General features: G+C 37.5%; 1 protein-coding gene across 14 annotated transcripts in view; it reads left to right on the plus strand.

Moving 5' to 3' along the window:
• The first annotated feature begins 387 nt into the window (after positions 1–387).
• LOC114476805 (peripheral plasma membrane protein CASK) overlaps positions 388–17,788 on the plus strand; it is a 47,171-nt gene continuing 29,770 nt past the window's right edge. For 3 of the 14 annotated variants that reach the window (XM_028468738.1, XM_028468755.1, XM_028468806.1), the window contains exons 1-2: positions 389–1,100; positions 16,466–16,578. In XM_028468738.1, the coding sequence (XP_028324539.1) occupies positions 1,036–1,100; positions 16,466–16,578 (178 nt within the window). In that variant the 5' untranslated portion in view covers positions 389–1,035. Of the gene's footprint in view, positions 1,101–16,465; positions 16,579–17,788 lie in introns of all 14 variants that reach the window. The other 11 variants (XM_028468781.1, XM_028468824.1, XM_028468832.1 and 8 more) reach the window with 7 other exon arrangements.

Raw genomic sequence — 17,788 nt, forward strand, 5'->3', positions numbered from 1 at the left:
GCCTTGTGCAACAGAGCATGCTCTGCACCTGGATAATGACCCCCACACACAATAAATGCATTAACTATCACACTGTGTAAATTTAATACATATTGCACACTAAAAAAAGACGCAGGAATCCCTCCGCCAAACGCACATCACAGTAGAAGCTATTCATATTGTGCATTATGTCAATTTCCTTTCAATAAATGTCACTAAACTGATCAAAAGAGCAGCAAACTGCGTGTTATTAGTGATGGAGATAAAAGAAAGGCTGACGTAAGGTGATGCGCTTTGGATGCTTCACGCGTGCGCCGTTTTTACACTGGACGCAACCGTTACAGGGGATTAGGAAACTGCGCCTAAATCAAGTCCCGTGCGGCGCCATTTTGGCTCGGGCGAGATTCAAAGTCGATTCTCTCTGGGCGGCCATTGTGGCTCCGACTGGAGACGGTTTCCTGGACGACCGAGGGGAGGAGCCTGGCGTTTCTGGAAGTCGGAGAAGCAGCCAGTCAAAGCCAGCCTGCATCTGAAGCAATATCTGGGTGTTAGGATGTGAATTTTTTTCGTGTGTGGAATCTTTTGGGGTTGACAATGTGCACCGTGGGTGTAAAGTACCTGCATTTTGGCTCGGGAAGGTGAAGTGTGCTTCGGACGCATCGCTGTATATTCGGTGGGATAAGTCGTCTGTGATAGGCTGGGTGTGCACGGCGCTATAACGGAGCAAACCGGTGATTCCATCGACGGCTAGCGCGTTTTAACCCAGCTAGCCCCGGTAGGTAGCTCCTATTACCACCGTCCGTGGATGCTGCTTCTTCCCCGTGGTACGCGGACTGAGGAATCCCCGGGAAGGTGGGGCCGTGCACTGACAGCCAGCTAATGTGGCTAGCCGGCTAACTAAGACTCGAGTGGCCACCGGACACTATTCTCACAAAGACGGTGTGGTGTGGCGTGACACGGGTCGTGAAGAAAGCACGGCACGCAGACCCCTGTGAGTCCGTGTGAAGCCGTGTGGGTGGTTCTCCGGAGAGGAGAGCATCCTCCTCCTCTACCTGCATGACGATGGCGGACGACGACGTGCTGTTCGAGGATGTCTACGAGTTGTGTGAGGTGATCGGCAAGTAAGTGCAGCCATTTGGCACATTCTGGGTGTTTCTGGTTCATATGGATGGATGCACTGGTGTCAAATATAAGGATGGAGGGCCCCAAACCGGTTCCTAGTTGGAATATTTAATTAATCTGGTGATTTTTCTTTAATTATACACTAATCTAATTTGATCTAATCCAGGGTGTAAATAGAATAATAATGTCCTTTTGTCAAATCTGACCAATCAGAGTGTCACATTCTAAAGCCCAGACCTTAGTGAAATAAAATGCTTCATAATTGAGTTGTCCCGTTACAACTTTTTAACATAAACATAAAAAAAACCACAGAAAAGGACTCCAAAAACACAAAAAACAGCAATTTTAAAAAATACAAATAGTACTGAAAACTACATACAAAGAGAACAAAACATGTAAAAAGACCCCAAAAAACACACAAAACGATAACAAACCACACAATATTACAGAAAAGTACACAAAAAAACAACAAACAAATGTAAAATGACTCCAAAAACACAAAAAAACGACAATGAAACACACAATATTACAAAAAAGTACACTAAAAACAACAAACAAATGTAAAATGACTCCAAAAACACACAAAATGACAACAAAACACACAGTAGTACTGAAAAGTACACAAAAAGAGAGCAGAAAAATGTAAAATGACTCCAAAAACACACAGTAATAATGAAATGTACACAAAAAGATGCAATATATCAAGATTCAAGATCTATTAAGTTTTCTATTTTGGAGATATAGAAAATTACAGTATCGCCTATATCCAAATATATATATATATATAGCTTATTTTAGGAGTGGCTGCTTTCACTACTTCTCAGATCAACATGTAAAACACAGTTAGATGATATCTGAGTGCGTCCTAACTCAGACCTTTCCCTAAAAAGGCCACACTACAGATCTCACTCACACGTGCTGTCCCTATTCAGAGAAAAAGCCATAGGGGCTCATATTGTGCAGCTGTTTGTTAATAAATGTGCCTGTGTGGTATTTTTCATCTGCAAACTTAACCCAGAATTGTTTTTCCGGTGAGACTTTATTTGAATAAAATTATAGCGATATATTGTATATCGTCATTTTGAGAAAAAATATCGAGATATGAGTTTTGGTCCATATCGTCCAGCCCTAAAAATAAGATTTTTAAAATATATTTAACTGTACACATCACTAATCTAATCTAGGGGTGTACATAAAATAATAATGTCTTGACCAGAGTCTCCCATTCTAAAGGCCAGGCCTTAGTGTAGTCTTTATATTAGGGGTGTCCCGATACAACTTTTTCACTCACGATACCAATATTGCAACCTTGCATATTGGTTAGTGCTGCACGATTTGGGGAAATTTTGCGTTTGGTAAACAATATCGCGAATGCAATTCGATAAATGGTGTAATTGCACTTCTTGCCTGGTTAACAAACTTGCAGAGTATGGATCATTTAACTTAAAACATACACGTATAATTAAATATAAATTAAAGCCTTTAAAGTACTGTTTTCACTTGAAAAAGAAAAAAATATATATTTTAAAGTGCAAAGACAATAGTAATGCAACATTACTATAAACTTCAGTTATTTATATATTTTAAAATAAAAAAAATCTGCCTCTTTTTAACCCTAATTGAGGCTTAATAATACCCTTAGTAAATACACTTTAACAAATAAATATTTTGTGTTAATTTCTGTATTTTTTTAAAGGGTGTCTGTCGAGAATTTTAATTGTAAGCTGTGTTAAAATATCATATATAATACTAGATATTTAGTTATTACTTTAACTAGAGGTGCCCTTTAAGGAAATATATTCCTCTATACGTTCTGTTTGTCTGAAATCAGTCCTAATGCAAACAAGATTAGATCTGCCCTCACATTGGGAGCACATGGACCAATCATCTGGCGTCTCATTCAAACAGTGCAGCTGAAAGGATTTTTCTCACCTAATCCCCCTTTTTTGACGCTCGCCACACCTGTGCAGACTTAAAGGCAGATCAAGTCAATAAACAAACAAGCAGTCGAGGTCGATTTTCTGTTTAGATTTCACTGCTGAAGCCACATGGGGCAGGACTTCACTGAGGTATGCGTGCATGCATGTGGTGGGACATATGGCGGGCAGGACTAGCGGTCAGTCCCCTCCCACTTTTACAGCTCCCTGACAGACTGAGGGTCTCATTCCTCACACTTTATTCATTTTGTTTCAGAGAGGTCATCAGAATCCCAAAGGGAGTTTACATAGAAACACACATTCACATTGATTTTTTTTTGACAATACAAAGTATTGTAAAAGAAAAATATGCAAAATGACGCAGAAAACACACAAAATGACAATAAAACACACAATATTACTGAAAATTACACAAAAAATGCAAAATGACTCCAAAAAACATACAATTACAAAGAAACATACAATATTACTGAAAAGTACACAAAAAACTGTAAATTGACCAAAAACACAAAAAAGGGACAAAAATCACAATATTAGTGAAAAGTACACAGTGGTGGGGGCATATGGCGGGCAGGACTAGCGGCCTGTCCCCTCCCACTTTTACAGCTCCCTGACAGACTGAGGGTCTCCTTTCTCACACTTTATTCACTTCGTTTCAGTCTCAGAGAGGTCATCAGAATCCCAACGGGAGTTTACATTGAAATATACATTTATATTGATTTTAAGTGTCAAGGATTGTAGATAAATCGGAGTTTAAAAAGGAAGTGCTTTCTAATGGATGTGTAAGTTAGTCCCACATGTGTCTGCACTATACAACCCAAAGGTGTGTATTGTAAGCTTGCGTATAAGGAAGTGCAATGTCACAGGACTGGAGCGCTGCTTGGATCTTTATTCCTCTTGGGCCCCCAAGGCGAGGAGGAGAGAGAAGGCCGAGGCAGATCAATGGAGACAAGCGGAGCTGGGAATGTGATGGGCCCGAGGCGAAGGATATAAATAATGCCAGCAGACATGGACTGCAGCACTCTGCTGGAGTCCCTGCTTGGTTTTTTAGCCCCGGACTCATCAGCGGAACAACGTGGAGTGTGTTAGTGTCTCTGTGAGTCTCATCCTCCTGATCATTCTCTACTGTGGTCCTTTTATTGATGATCTTAGTGCATGGCTTCAACGAACACGTGGACAACTGGTGGCATGGGGGCCACACGCGGCCCTCAGTCTAATTTTGTGCAGCTCCCAGAACAAATAAACAAAATTGACAGAAAAATACCCTAACGAAAAAGAAAAAGACGTAAAATGACTCAGAAAGTACACAAAACACACAATATTACAGAAAAGTACACAAAATAGAACAAAAACCACTTAAAATTACTCCAAAAGTACACAATATCACAACAAAACACACAATATTACAGAAAAGTACATAAACTAGAACAAAACAATTTCATATAATGACAAGGGAAATAAACATTATGGAAAAATGCACAAAATGGGAAATGAATAATAAATAAAATTACTCCAAAAAAGACACGACAACAACATAATTACACTTTATTACAGAAAAACACAAAATGAGAGAGGAAAATCCTTCAAATGAATCCAAAAAGGCACGATGAAAACAATAACAGCAACAAAATTATGAGTCAAAACGACTCCAAAAGTGCACAAAACAACAATAAAACACATTACAGATACACACACAAGATGCGAAAGGAAAAATACAAGGAGTAACAGAAAAAAAACACAAAATCACTCCGAAAAAAATAGAAAATGACAAGAAAATGACAGAAAAATACATAAAACGACACCAAAAACACACAAAACGACAACAAAACACACCATATTACCTGAAAGTACACAAAAACAGAGCCAAAAAACATTGAATGACTCCTAACAACAAAAATACACTTTATTACAGAAAAAAAAAATATCCAAAAACACACAAGACGTCAACAAAAACACAGAAAAAGACTTTAAAGGCCTATGCTACGAATCTAGATAATTATATCCTGGATTACTTTCCGTTAACGGGCTTCACCTAACCAAATATTCCCTGTCAGAGAGAAGCTGTACTACGAAGGTCGATGTCAACACGGTAATTTAAACCAAGTGTTTTCAGCCTTGGTACGTGCCATTCACATAAAAGTGGTGGAGATTGCAGCATCTGACCAATCAAAGAAAAAGAAATCAGGCAGAGCGAACGTCTTTACAATAGAGGAACAGCATATGATCTTAAACAAATATGATGAATTTAAATCCATGATTACAGCACTGTTGGAGGCGGAGCTATTATACTCGCTCAGAGGGGTATTCCATAAAGTGGGTTATGTTCAAACTGAGTATGTTCAGGCTCAAATGAGGGAAACTCTGAGTATCTCATTCCTAAACACGAGGTATGTTCTTCTCTGAGTATGTTACCATGGCAACATTGTCCGTGAACTAAACCTGGTCGCTGGCAGGTTTTATCAAAGAAACCCTGGGTTTCTACCTAGCTCCGCCCACCTGAACACCGTTTCTGAACACTTTAATGAACCTTAACACTTTTCTCTGAAACACATTAGTGACATCACACACCACAGACGTGCTCACATCTTACTAATCTGTTGCTTTACAGTTTTTTTTTTTTTTTTTGTTTTTTTTTTGTGCAAACTGTAGTTTTCTTTCTAACATTGTGGATACAGATCATTAAGTGAAAGTCACTGAGAGGTTGATCTGCATTAAAACATCTACTGACATCTGTAGTAAAGTTCACTGAATACAAACCTGTGGATAATATAAAGGAGGAGATGATCATTTAAATGAATCTACTTTTAAGGCTCGATTGTTGTTTTATATTGTTTTACAGTTAAATCTGTAGATCATGCATCTTTGAAGGTATGGTGGGGCAGTGAATTGTGACGCTGCGCTTGAAAGCAATGGGTCGCGAATTTGCGTCCCGCTTCAGTGTTTTTTTATGACATTTTTTAGGATGTCGAGATGACTCTGGCAACAATATTACATTAAAAATCAATATAAATGGTGCAATATCAAGCGGTATTTACTGTCTTTATATCCAGTGTAACAGGAGGGCTCTCTATGTAGCCATCCTATGCTGCTGACACGTCTCCTCAGACACATTTTATTCATATTATTCACCGCTCGTCACGTCACTGAAGCAATAAAGCGACCAAAAAGTGTGACTAATTGCGGGTGATTTAAGCCATTATAGTCACTGAAGACTGAACCCATATTCCTCAAACACCGGCTTATTTCACCCATTAGGGTGAATAAATCACTATTTTCCGGGTGGTTGCCATGGCAACTCAAGACATCTTCGATCCATTGATGATGGCTTTTTATCGCGCGCGTGCAGGTCAGTAATCCAAGGTTTACATACTCAGGGTTGATTGACCCACTTCATGCCAGCTGTAATGGAATCAGATAGCCAGAGTTTACCATCGCTGGGTATGTTGACCCAGAGTTTATGGATAAACTCAGAGTTTGTTAACCTTCCTTTATGGAATACCCCTCAGATCTGATCCACTTCATAACCTGGTCCCGACCAGGTTAGTCATTCAGCCTAAGTTACCATGGTGATTTAGCTCCGAAAGGCGTTAGCGAGCTTCGTAGGACAGCATACACTGATTAAATCCCGGAAGTGAGCGCGCTTCGTAGCATACCCCCCAAAAATGCCAGAAATGACAACAAAAATACTCAAGTACACAAAACGACAACAACAACACACATTACAGATAAACACACAAAATAAGAAAGAAAAATACACAAAATTACAGAAAAATTGCAACAAAATGCACAATATTACTGAAAAGTACATAAAAGAGAATAATAACTTAACAGAAAATAACAAAAACACACAGAACCAGAAGGAAAATACACATTACAGAAATTTGCACCAAATTAGAAAGGAAGAATTTATAAAATGACTAAAAAAAAAAAACACAAACAAATACACTTTTTTACAGAAAAACACACAAATGAGGGAAAATATCTTCATTATAAATAAAAAAAAAAAAGTACACAAAATGACAGGAAAAATGGGAGAAAAAAATTAAATCCAGAAACAGACTTAAAAAGTTTCGGAAATGACAACAAAAAAATACTGAAAACGACAATAAAAATACACATTATGGAAATATGTGAAAAATGACAAAGGAAGAATATTAAATGACTTGAAGAAAAAAACAAGAGGAGAAGAAAAAAAACAAGAGAAGAAAAATACTATTTATTGCAGAAAAACACACAAAATGAGAGAGAAAAATCTGTAAAATACAGGAAATGACAACAAAAATACTCAAAATGACTCCAAAACGACAGCAAAAACACATATTACAGATAAACAGACAAAACAAAAAGTTAAATCACACACACACACACTTTGTTCTGTCATTTTTCTAAATATTGATATTGATAATTGGCCCGCGGATCAGATAATCTTAGTGATAGAAGTACGATCCAGGCCGGTGTCTGGTTTAACCTTTGACCTGCCACACTTTCATACTTGTACTAAAACCCTATTATCCCCTTCCTCCTCCTCTTCCTCCATTGTTGTCCGGACAAGTCTATTATTGTCCCTGATCGGCTTGTGTGGAAGCAGAGAAAGCTTGCTAGGCTGTGTTGGGCTCGATCTGTTGTATTGGGAGCAGTGGGAGCAGTGGGAACGCCATCACCCTACATACAGGAACCATGTTCAGGGTGATATCCACAGAGAGAAGGTCAGGTTATTATTGCCTCTGATCTACAGTAGTTTTTTAGATGTTTCTGTCCTAATTCTGTATGTTCCGTGATGTGCTTTGCGTCGTTGATTTTAATGCCACTGTATTAATGACTGTTTCTAGTTTTCTAATTAAAGATGAACCCGTGGGTGTAAATGTTTGATCTGATTCCTTTTTCAATAAAGATCAGAAAAGTCAGCGACTAGATTAACTCTGCAGAAAGATGACACGAGCCATCCGACAGGCTTAGAGGGACTTTTTTGGCGTGTACTGTGCGTGCGATTTCACGCTCTTCTGTCCACAAATATTCTGCACTATGGGAGTCTGAGCACGCCTCTTCCTTCTCCGCCCTGGGCTCCTCCTCCTCATCATCTTCATCACCAGAGAAGCGAGGATATCAGGGACGTGCGACTCACTCCAAACCGATGAACTAATCAGTCCCGAGGCTCGTTCCCACTCGGTTAATTAAACTGAGGCCTGAGTTTCCATTGATCGTTTGATAGTTTCTACTGATGAACGGCCGTTTGTGCTCATACAACCTTTAAAGGAATGAGCTCAGTTAGTTTTTTAGCCATTCATGACGTCAATTTAGGGATTTTGAGTTGATTATTTCCTCAGATTCAGCCTTAATAAGCAGAACAGAAGCAGTGACACTAACAGTCTGTCTGAGATTCACGTGGAGCACAACTAAAAATTGCATTTTATAGCCTCACATGAATGTATTTGGGACAATATCACGCATATACACGCAGTTTTTTATTATAAACAGGACAAAAATGCAAAATATGATGCAAAATGTTCACCCTCTCAAATGGAAATAGCTATTTGACGCAGACTAAACCCTTACCGACATATTTTGAGACAATATCACGGATGTACATGCAAATGTTCCTCATAAACTGGATAAAATATATGCAAAATATGTGCAAAATATGATGCAAAATGTTTACATTCTGAAACACAAATAGCTATATGATGCAGATTAAACCATTACTGACATATTTGGGACAATATCACACATTTTACACAATTTTTCATCATAAAGAGGAGGGAAAACTATGTGCAAAATATGACAGAAAATGTTCACCTTCTCTAATGAATTTTTTTTCTTTTTTTGTGTTGCCTTTTAGTTTAATTTGTTTTTTAAAATAATAATAGGAATTTAATCATTTTCATCTGTTACTAGAAATTTCAGGCGACGCCATTTAAATTCCAGGCCACCCCACGGTTGAAAAACCCTGTGTTAAATTAATATAAATAGTTAACTTTATTAACCGGATAAAGCATGTTTTTGGCACGATTTTACAATAATTAAGTCAAACTAGTACAGTGCCCGTCGGAAGTATGCATTCATATAGTGGGCGCTTAAGGAGAGTTGTCAATTACGGGCATAATAATATACGCTGTAGCATTATTAAGGGGTATATTTGCAGGTGCAAAGTAAAATAACGTGCAATTTCCCTTTTTACATTTTTTGTTTTAATTATTGTTTGTTGTTGCCATTGTAGTGTTATTCTGGAGTCATTTTGTGTATTTTTTTATGTAGTTTTGTGCATTTCTGTTGTCATTTTAGTGTATTTTTAGTATAAATATTTAGTTTTGTGTATATTGAGTCATTTTCATATTTTTGTTGTTGTTTGGTGTATTTTTCTGTAATATATGTTTTTTGGAGTCATTTTGTGTGTTTTTGGAGCCTTTTGTATATTTTTGTGCATTTCTGTGTACTTCCTGTATAAATATTGTTTAGATTTTTGTTTTACGTCATTTGTGCATTTTTTTGTATAGTTATTGTTTTTTGTTGCATTTGCAGTGTGATTCTGGAGTCATTTTGTATTTTTTTTTTTAGTGTAGTTTTTTTGCATTTCTGTTGTGTTTTGTGTATTTTTTGTTTAAATATTTAGTTTTGAGTCATTTTCATATTTTTGTTGTTTGGTGTGTGTTGGGTAGAATGGGGGGGGGGGCGTGAAATAAACGTCTTGAAACATTATCACCAAATAAGGAACAGTAAAAAGTATGTTTCCTCAAAAGAGAAGTCCACGGGAGCTCACTACCACGCTACGGACGTGTGTCGTGACACAGACTGTAACCGGACTAAATGGTGGTCCGTTATACAACTTCCGGGCTAGCGCCCCCTCACACCCTGAGGTCAAAAGTTGAATAGGTTTCATTTCGGGGCCGTCCAGAAGTGAAATAACATTAAATAAACATTTTGAAATGACCAAATTACTCCAAAATGACAGATACACACACTCGGGGTGTTTTGAACCCGTCGAGCGAGTTTCAGGCCGAACACACACACTCACTCACTCACACACACACACAGACCTCCCTTGAATTATAGTATAGATATTAAAACTTTACCATAATAATACTATATAAATGTTTATTTCAAATAGGATTTAAAGAAAAAGATTGACATTATTCCTGTCAGCGCGACAAATAGCAATTCAATCACTGGCGAACTGTCCTAATAATAGGTGAACAGCGTCAGGTGAATCAATAATGAAGGCAGATTCGTTATTGAACCAGAGTCTAAAGTTGCATCCTCTATAAGGCTTTTATTTTGAAAGGCTATGTGTGAGACAATTAAGAGAATCAAGCTGCTCTTTTAATTTAATGAAGCTTATTTTCTACTTTTATTTTCCTCTTGTTGTCACACAGGAAGTTGCACCCATAATCAGTAAGTAGCCGCCCCAGGAATAAGGTGAATGGGTAATAATATTAGTTTTCAGCACAAGTTTGGAGCAGTCGGTGCCTTATTTCCTGTTTCCTGATGAGAAGTATCACAGAGGGTTGTGTAGAGCTCCAATAACCCAGGATTCTAGTCTCCATCTTGGCCAGCAGCCACTTCAGTGTCCCTCCTGGAGCTGCTGCAGTTCCTGCGGGGATCAATAAAGCATCACATTACCGCGTGTCATCCCGCCATCGTTTCTGCACTGGGAAATATCAAGGTTGAGTTTGTTTCAGGATAACATTTTGTGTTTAGTGTGAGCCGCCCACACACGGCCGATCAATAGTTGTGAATGGATGGATGGATGGACGGACCTGTGTGTGTTCACTGTTCAGCTCTGGCTCACAGGAAGCCTTTAACAATCTCACATCTTCTCCTGGATTATGTTGAAGAAGGGATTTTCCGCCTGAGTTTCAAAGCTTTCCTCAGGGCGTCTCTGCTCCGGATTTCACTTTGAATTTCAGACAGAAAAGTAACAATCACAGGGTGGTTTTTATCTCTCCTATTTGCATGAAGCAGCACTCCTGCATTATGTTTTTAGGGTAAACACAGGACTGTTTCACCTGCTAAATCGGACGCTTTGCAATGCATTGCGTGTCCAACGGGCTAATAGATTTTCCCATCATCCACCTTTAATTGCTTTTTAAAGATCTATCTCATGTGTGTAAATGTAATTTTTTGTTATTAATGAATGCAAGGAGCCATTATTTACATTTATCCGAAGGCCAGACCTCTCCACTGTAAATATTACTTAACTACAAGTAACATATTAGCATTTGATCCCACTTTCTGATTTAACATCAACTCCACCAGGGATGGACAACTTTTATCACAGGACAGGCCACAAGAATGCGATTGATTCAAGGGAAACATTATGAGACTTCACGTCAGCATTAAGAATAAACCCAATCTGAACATTATTATTGTCATTTTTGTATGTTTTTGATGTTGTTTTGTGTTTTTCTCTCATTTTATGTTGTTGTTTCTGAGTTCTTTCTTGGTATTATTTAGTAATTTTTTTTTGTCATTTTGTGGGTTTTTGTTTTCTGTTTCTGGTTTTTTTTTGTGTCATTTTGTATATTTTTCTGTTATTTTTGGGATCGTCTTGAGTATTGTGTTGTTACTGTGTTTCTTGGTAGCATTTAATAGATATTCATTTCCCTCATTTTGTGTGTTTGTGGTGGTGTTTTGTATATTTTTCCTCTCATTATGTGTGTTTTTCTCATTTTGTGTTTCTCGGTGTGTTTTTGTTGTTGTTTGTGTGTTCTTGGTGTCATTTAGTCGACATTTCCCTCATCTGTGTGCTTTTGTTTTTTTTGTTTGTGGTGTTATTTTGGATATTTTTTCCTCTCATTTTGTGTGTAATTTTGTATATTTTTATCTCATGTTTGTTTATTCTTGGTATTATTTATAACATTTTTGTATGGTTCTGTTGTCTTTTTGTGTACGTTTGTTGTTTGTTTTGTATATATTGCTACTTTGTGGATATTTTATTATTATGCATGTTTTTCTCTCATTCTGTATGTTTTTGTTGTGTTCTTGGTATCATTTAGTAAATTTTCTCAAATTTTTTGCGTTTATGCTGTTATTTTGTATATTTTTCATTTTTGTTGTTGTTTGTGTTCTTAATATCTTTAGTATATTTTACTTTCATTTTTGCATGATTTGGTTAAATAACTATACTACTTATACTGCTTTATTAATTACCATAGTGAAAACTCTATTTTTAGTGTGATTTAGTATCTTTTTTTTCTCAGTTAGTCTGCTTTTGGAGTCATTTTGACCGTTTATTTTTGTCTGAACTACATGATATCACCTCTGCTGTTGAGGAGGATGCTGCAGCTTCTATAGCTGTGCACTGGGACTCCAGGGTTGACCATTATCAGACACAACCATCCTGATGTCCTGACATCAACTGGAGCTATAATTGGTTTTTAGGCCACGCTAACTGTGAGCTATGCCTCTCTCTGGTCAGAGTTAAGCATTTTAAAATTGCTGCTTTAGGCAGAAGTTTGTGGCTGAAGTGGAGTCGTCGGCTGCAGATGTGTCACGTCCTTGCCCGGGAGGAAGAATAAACGACACCTGGGTGGAAACTGGGAAAAGGTGAAAGAAATCTACGTGCCACATGCACATGAAGCAGAGAGGAGATGAGCAGAGAGCAGCAGCAGCAGCAGCAGCGGTGGTGTGGGGAGATTGCCACTCGGGGCTAATATTTGATGACTGCTGCTGTCGGATGTGAGCCATGTGTGGGCGTTTTGTGTGAGCCCACTCAGCACAGCTGTGGTGGTGATGGCGGTATGGCGTGCATTGCAACCTCATACGCTTCCTCACACTCAGGCCTACACTTGCTCGCAAGTGTGTGTGTGTGTGTTGTCCAGCTTGTTATGAGGCATTTTGTACATTTCTGTTGTGCTTGTGTAAAATGTATGTTTTTTGGAATTTTGTTGTGTATTTATGTTGTCATTTGCATTTTTTTGTGTATATCTGTTGTTGTTTTGCTTGTTTGTTGGTACTATGGGTTTGCTGAGTTATTTTTTTGTGTATTTTTTGTTGTCATTTTCTGTGATTTTGTTGTCTTATTTGGAGTCATTTTGTTTATTACTGTTGTGGTTTTGTTAATTTTTGTAGTAGTTGTATATTTTTGGACTACTCTGTGTTATTCTGGTCTTTTATCATGTTTTCCTGCAATGTTGTAATTCTTTGTATTTTTTAATGTATTCTTGCTTTTGTTTCATGTGTTTTTTTATGTCATTCTGTGTATATTTGTTGTTGTCTAGCTTGTTATGAGATATTTTGTGCATTTTTGTTGTGCTTTTGTGTATTTTTCTTGTAAAATTATTATTGTTTTGAGTTATATTGTGTATTTGTGTTGTCATTTTTTGGATGAATTTTTGTATATTTCTTTTGTTTTTTTGCTTGTTTGTTGGGACTATAGATTTACGGAGTCATTTTTGGGTTTGTTTTTTTTTTTTTTTTTTACGTTTTTGTGTACTTTTGATGTCCTTTTTTGGTAATTTTGTATGTATTTTTGAGTCATTTTGTGTATTTTTCTGTCTTTTTCTTGTATTTTACTGTAATTTCCTTCAATGTTGGAATTGTTTGTATTTTTTAATGTATCCTTGCTTTTGTTTTGTGTATTTTTCTGTCATTTTGTACGTTTACTTTGGGGGCCGCATGAAATTAAACCAAGTTGGGGTCCAAAATAAAACGTTGCATAAAGAAAAAGTGTTTTATATCAGAAGAAAGAGTAATCTTTATACTATAAATTAAGATGGAGATCAGATGTTTTCTTACATTCCCACATCATGCAGTTAACTGGTGAAAGTCATGCCAGCTGCAGTGTACACACGTCCATTGTTTCCCAGTGCTGCTCCCTGCTTTCCCATCATGTCTCAATAACAACCACTGCAAATGGCCGATCGCTCATTAATTTCTATATAATGCTCATGCTCATGATGCGATGAATCTAATTTGTTAAATTGGACCTTTTACGTCTGGGTCGTTGCATTGATATTCTAAAATGACTTTGATGCTGGACATTGTTCTTTAATGACTTTTATTGATGTACATTAGATCATCAGATGTATTTAAATTCAGTGTTCATCTGTAAATGTTGATCCGGAGGGGTGCAGCACCTTTGCCTGAGTATTCATGGGTAAACACAGCTGTTACAGCATGTCAACCCAGGAGGTCAAAGGTCAACTTCCAGTTCATCAATCCCCCCAAAGGCAAAGGAGTCGAGTTCTCAGGGTTAATCATTTCAGCAGACGTAAGACGAACAAGGGAGATTATCGGCATTTATTTCTTCTATGCAGGACTCCACATCCCACAATGCAATGCGTGAAACTTTATGGAGGTAAAGACCAACTATTTAAACCTTGAAAAAAATTTTTCTAGCAAATGATCTTGGATTTATTGATCTAGAGGCCTGCACGCGTCATAGGAACACACGACTCATACTAAGTAGTAGTAGTGTGTTCACATTAGATAGTATGAAAAGATTGAGTATGCGAGAAATACCCAGATGTATAGTAAAGTATGCACGATGGCTACACTAGTCATACTCAATCGTCCCATGATGCATTGCAAGCGGAATGTTAAATGGTCCTGGGACCGGCATTCAAGCTAAAATTCAAACATCCCCTTTTCCAAAAAAAGTAATAATGGCTCAACATATGCGACATTAGGTGGGGGAAATGACTTATAAGTGCCGAAAATGTCTTGAAAGTGGAAAAAATGTGCAGAAAATACATTAAAATGTGATGGAGAAGTCGCAGAAGTGGGAGTAACGAAGCAAAAATGCAATAAAAGGAGCAAAAATATGGCAAGAAAAAGTGATGAACCCCAGGTCTACGGGACTCCACATCCCCCCAAAAAAACATATGTACTAAATTAGAACAAAAATACACAAAATTACAACAACAAAAAAGCAAAAAAAAATTAAGCCAAAAACACCCAAAACAAATGGGATTTTAAAAACCACAGAAATTGATTCAAAGTTGCAAATTAAAATGCCAAAAAACAGACAACAAAAAGTGGTAAAAACAGTTCAAAATGTCAATATTGGAACAATTATACAAAATAATGGGCATGACAAATCGTGAATGTGGTTAATTTGGCAAAAAATAAGCATGAATTATGGTGAAAAGAGGTTAAAAGTGATAATAATGGGTCAACATAAGCAACATTAGATGAGAAAAGTGGGGGAAATGGTTTTTAAGTGCTGAAAATGTCTTAAAAGTGTAGAAAATGTGCAGAAAATGCATTGAAATGTGAATGGAGAAGTAGAAGAAATGGGAGTAATGTCACAAAAATCCAATAAAAAGAGCAAAAATATGGCAATAAAAGTGATGAAAATAGGTTAAATATGTTTTATGTAGTTGCATAAAAAGGGAAAAAAAAAATCAAAATTGTAGTTTCTTGAAGGTGTTACGGTGAAATTTACGGTTACCTCGTCTTTGACTTGAAAACACACTCTGTGGTGATAAATGATGAAGACCAGACAGGAGAGATGATGAAGTAATAAAAAATGATTTAATCTAAACCAAATAAAAAGGTACAAAGCGGGATAGACAAAGAAGTGGTCTCCTCTGGCCAGACGAGAGGCGCGAAGAAGGGCCCAAATGTTCCTTTCACACACATTTATACCCCACTGTCCCACCTCCCCCCTTCCACAGACGGCAAAGAAGAGACCGGGGGGGGGAAGGTCAGTCTGCCGGAGGTGACACCTCCGATGTCGGGGTGAAAGTTAGATGTGTGTGTGTGTGGGTGTGTGAGTGAGTGTGTATGTGTATATGATGTGTGTGTGCGTGTGTGTATGTGATGTCTGGGGTGGGTTTGGACGTGCTCTGGCCTTTGAGATTAAACTGAGGCCAACTGACATTCCTTTAGAGAAGCTGTATTATGGGAGTATGGGCCCACTGACTTTGCAGGAAGAGGAAAAGACATCAGACAGGCGTGGAAAGTTACAAATTGGGGTATTAAGTTGAATGAGATCAAAAAGCAAATATGAGTATACATAATTAATCAATTTTGCCACCACAAAGGCATCTGGTGACCCCAAATGGGGTCCTGACCCTAAGGTTGAGAACCCCTGGTGTAGCGTACAGGTTTAAAGTACAAAGTATGCCATTTTTGTCTTTATCTGATTAAAAATGATCTTCTCCATCTTCAAGTCCAACATGCAGCACATTAACACAGTTTTTTCCTATTATTTATGTAAGAGGTAAAGTGGGAAGTTGTCCTGGCAACAGGGCGGGAAAGCGTGTTTTATAGCTTCCATATGTCGCTCACATATTTGGAATTTTCTCCTTCTTTCCACAGGACAGAAAAACATAGTAATGCAGGTCTGCAGTACAGATAATGACTCCCTAACCTAACCCTGATCCAGAATAGTCTAAAACAACACAGTGCTTGGTTATGATTGTGTGTGGCCTGAGATTGTAGCACTGATGTGTGTGTGTATGTGTGTGTGTGTGTGTGTGTTACAGAGGTCCCTTCAGTGTGGTACGGCGATGCATCAACAGGGACACCGGGCAGCAGTTTGCGGTGAAGATCGTGGATGTGGCCAGCTTCACGTCCAGCCCCGGCCTCAGCACGGAAGGTGAGGACTGAAATCCTACAATTTTTACGGATTTTTTGCAACCAACTGACATATAGAAGCATTTTTATTAGGGCTGTGCATTGCCATCTGTATGACGATATGATTCACAGTTTGCATGTCACGATACGTCAATAATTACAAATTTTAACTTTACAAGTACAAAATTTATTTCCTTTTTTTTTTTTTAACTTGCGAGAACAAGTAACTAACTGGAATTCAAGTACAAATATCAAAAACAACCGGTATGTTTATCAAACTTTCAAGTTACATTTTTCAGAAAAAGTTTAACTTTTAATGTTTTGTTTGCAAAACATGATTAAAAAGCCGATTTGGACATTTTTTGGATTGATACGATATAAATATCACGATACTGTATATCGATATTTTCTTACACCGTTCATTTTTATTGTCTTTATTTTTATTATTATTGTAAATTTTAAAACACAATGAAGTGTAATAGGCAATATAACAATATCAAACATTTACTCGTGCAAAATCTCGCCATAGGACGGACTTTACCTCCTAAAATGGAAATAGTTATTTAATAAACCCATGTTTTGGGAGATTATTACACATTTGTATGTTATTTTTTTACTGTAAAACGGGTGGTCTAATGACTAGCGAGTGACCAACACGACAAATGTGACATGTTTGGTACGACTTTGGGAATAGCCAGTAATGACTTTTAAGGATTCGTGGAATTTTATTTGTCATTATGTGCATAGACGAATGAATAAATAGAGTAAAGAATAATAGTTTAAAAGAAAGAAAAATAGAGAAACACCCACAATGTAAATAGAATATATACAAAACATTAGAAGCACAACAGCAGCAACATTAAAAAAGAAATGAATTAATCAGAGACTGTGCCCTATCCACCTTATTCCAGGGGATGTTACTTTAGAAAGCATTATGCGCACAACTTCCTGTGTGATGAAGACGCCGCCATTGGTTTATTTTCTATAATAATATATCACTGCATAATGTTTTTAAAACTAAAAATAATTGTGTTATTTAATATGTGTACAAGGTTGACTGTATCTAAAGCTCTTATTTTGAAAGGGCTCTATAGGATGATATAGTGTGTTTATTTTTCTATTAATCCAGACTGTGTGCAGAACAGCAGGTGATACGATGTACCACGCACACACACACCTGTGTGTGCGTGTGTGTGTGAGAGTGAGAGCATGTGTTGGTGGCGGCGTTGGCG

This window comes from Gouania willdenowi, chromosome 2, assembly GCF_900634775.1.
Source record: "Gouania willdenowi chromosome 2, fGouWil2.1, whole genome shotgun sequence".
NCBI lineage: Eukaryota > Metazoa > Chordata > Actinopteri > Blenniiformes > Gobiesocidae > Gouania > Gouania willdenowi.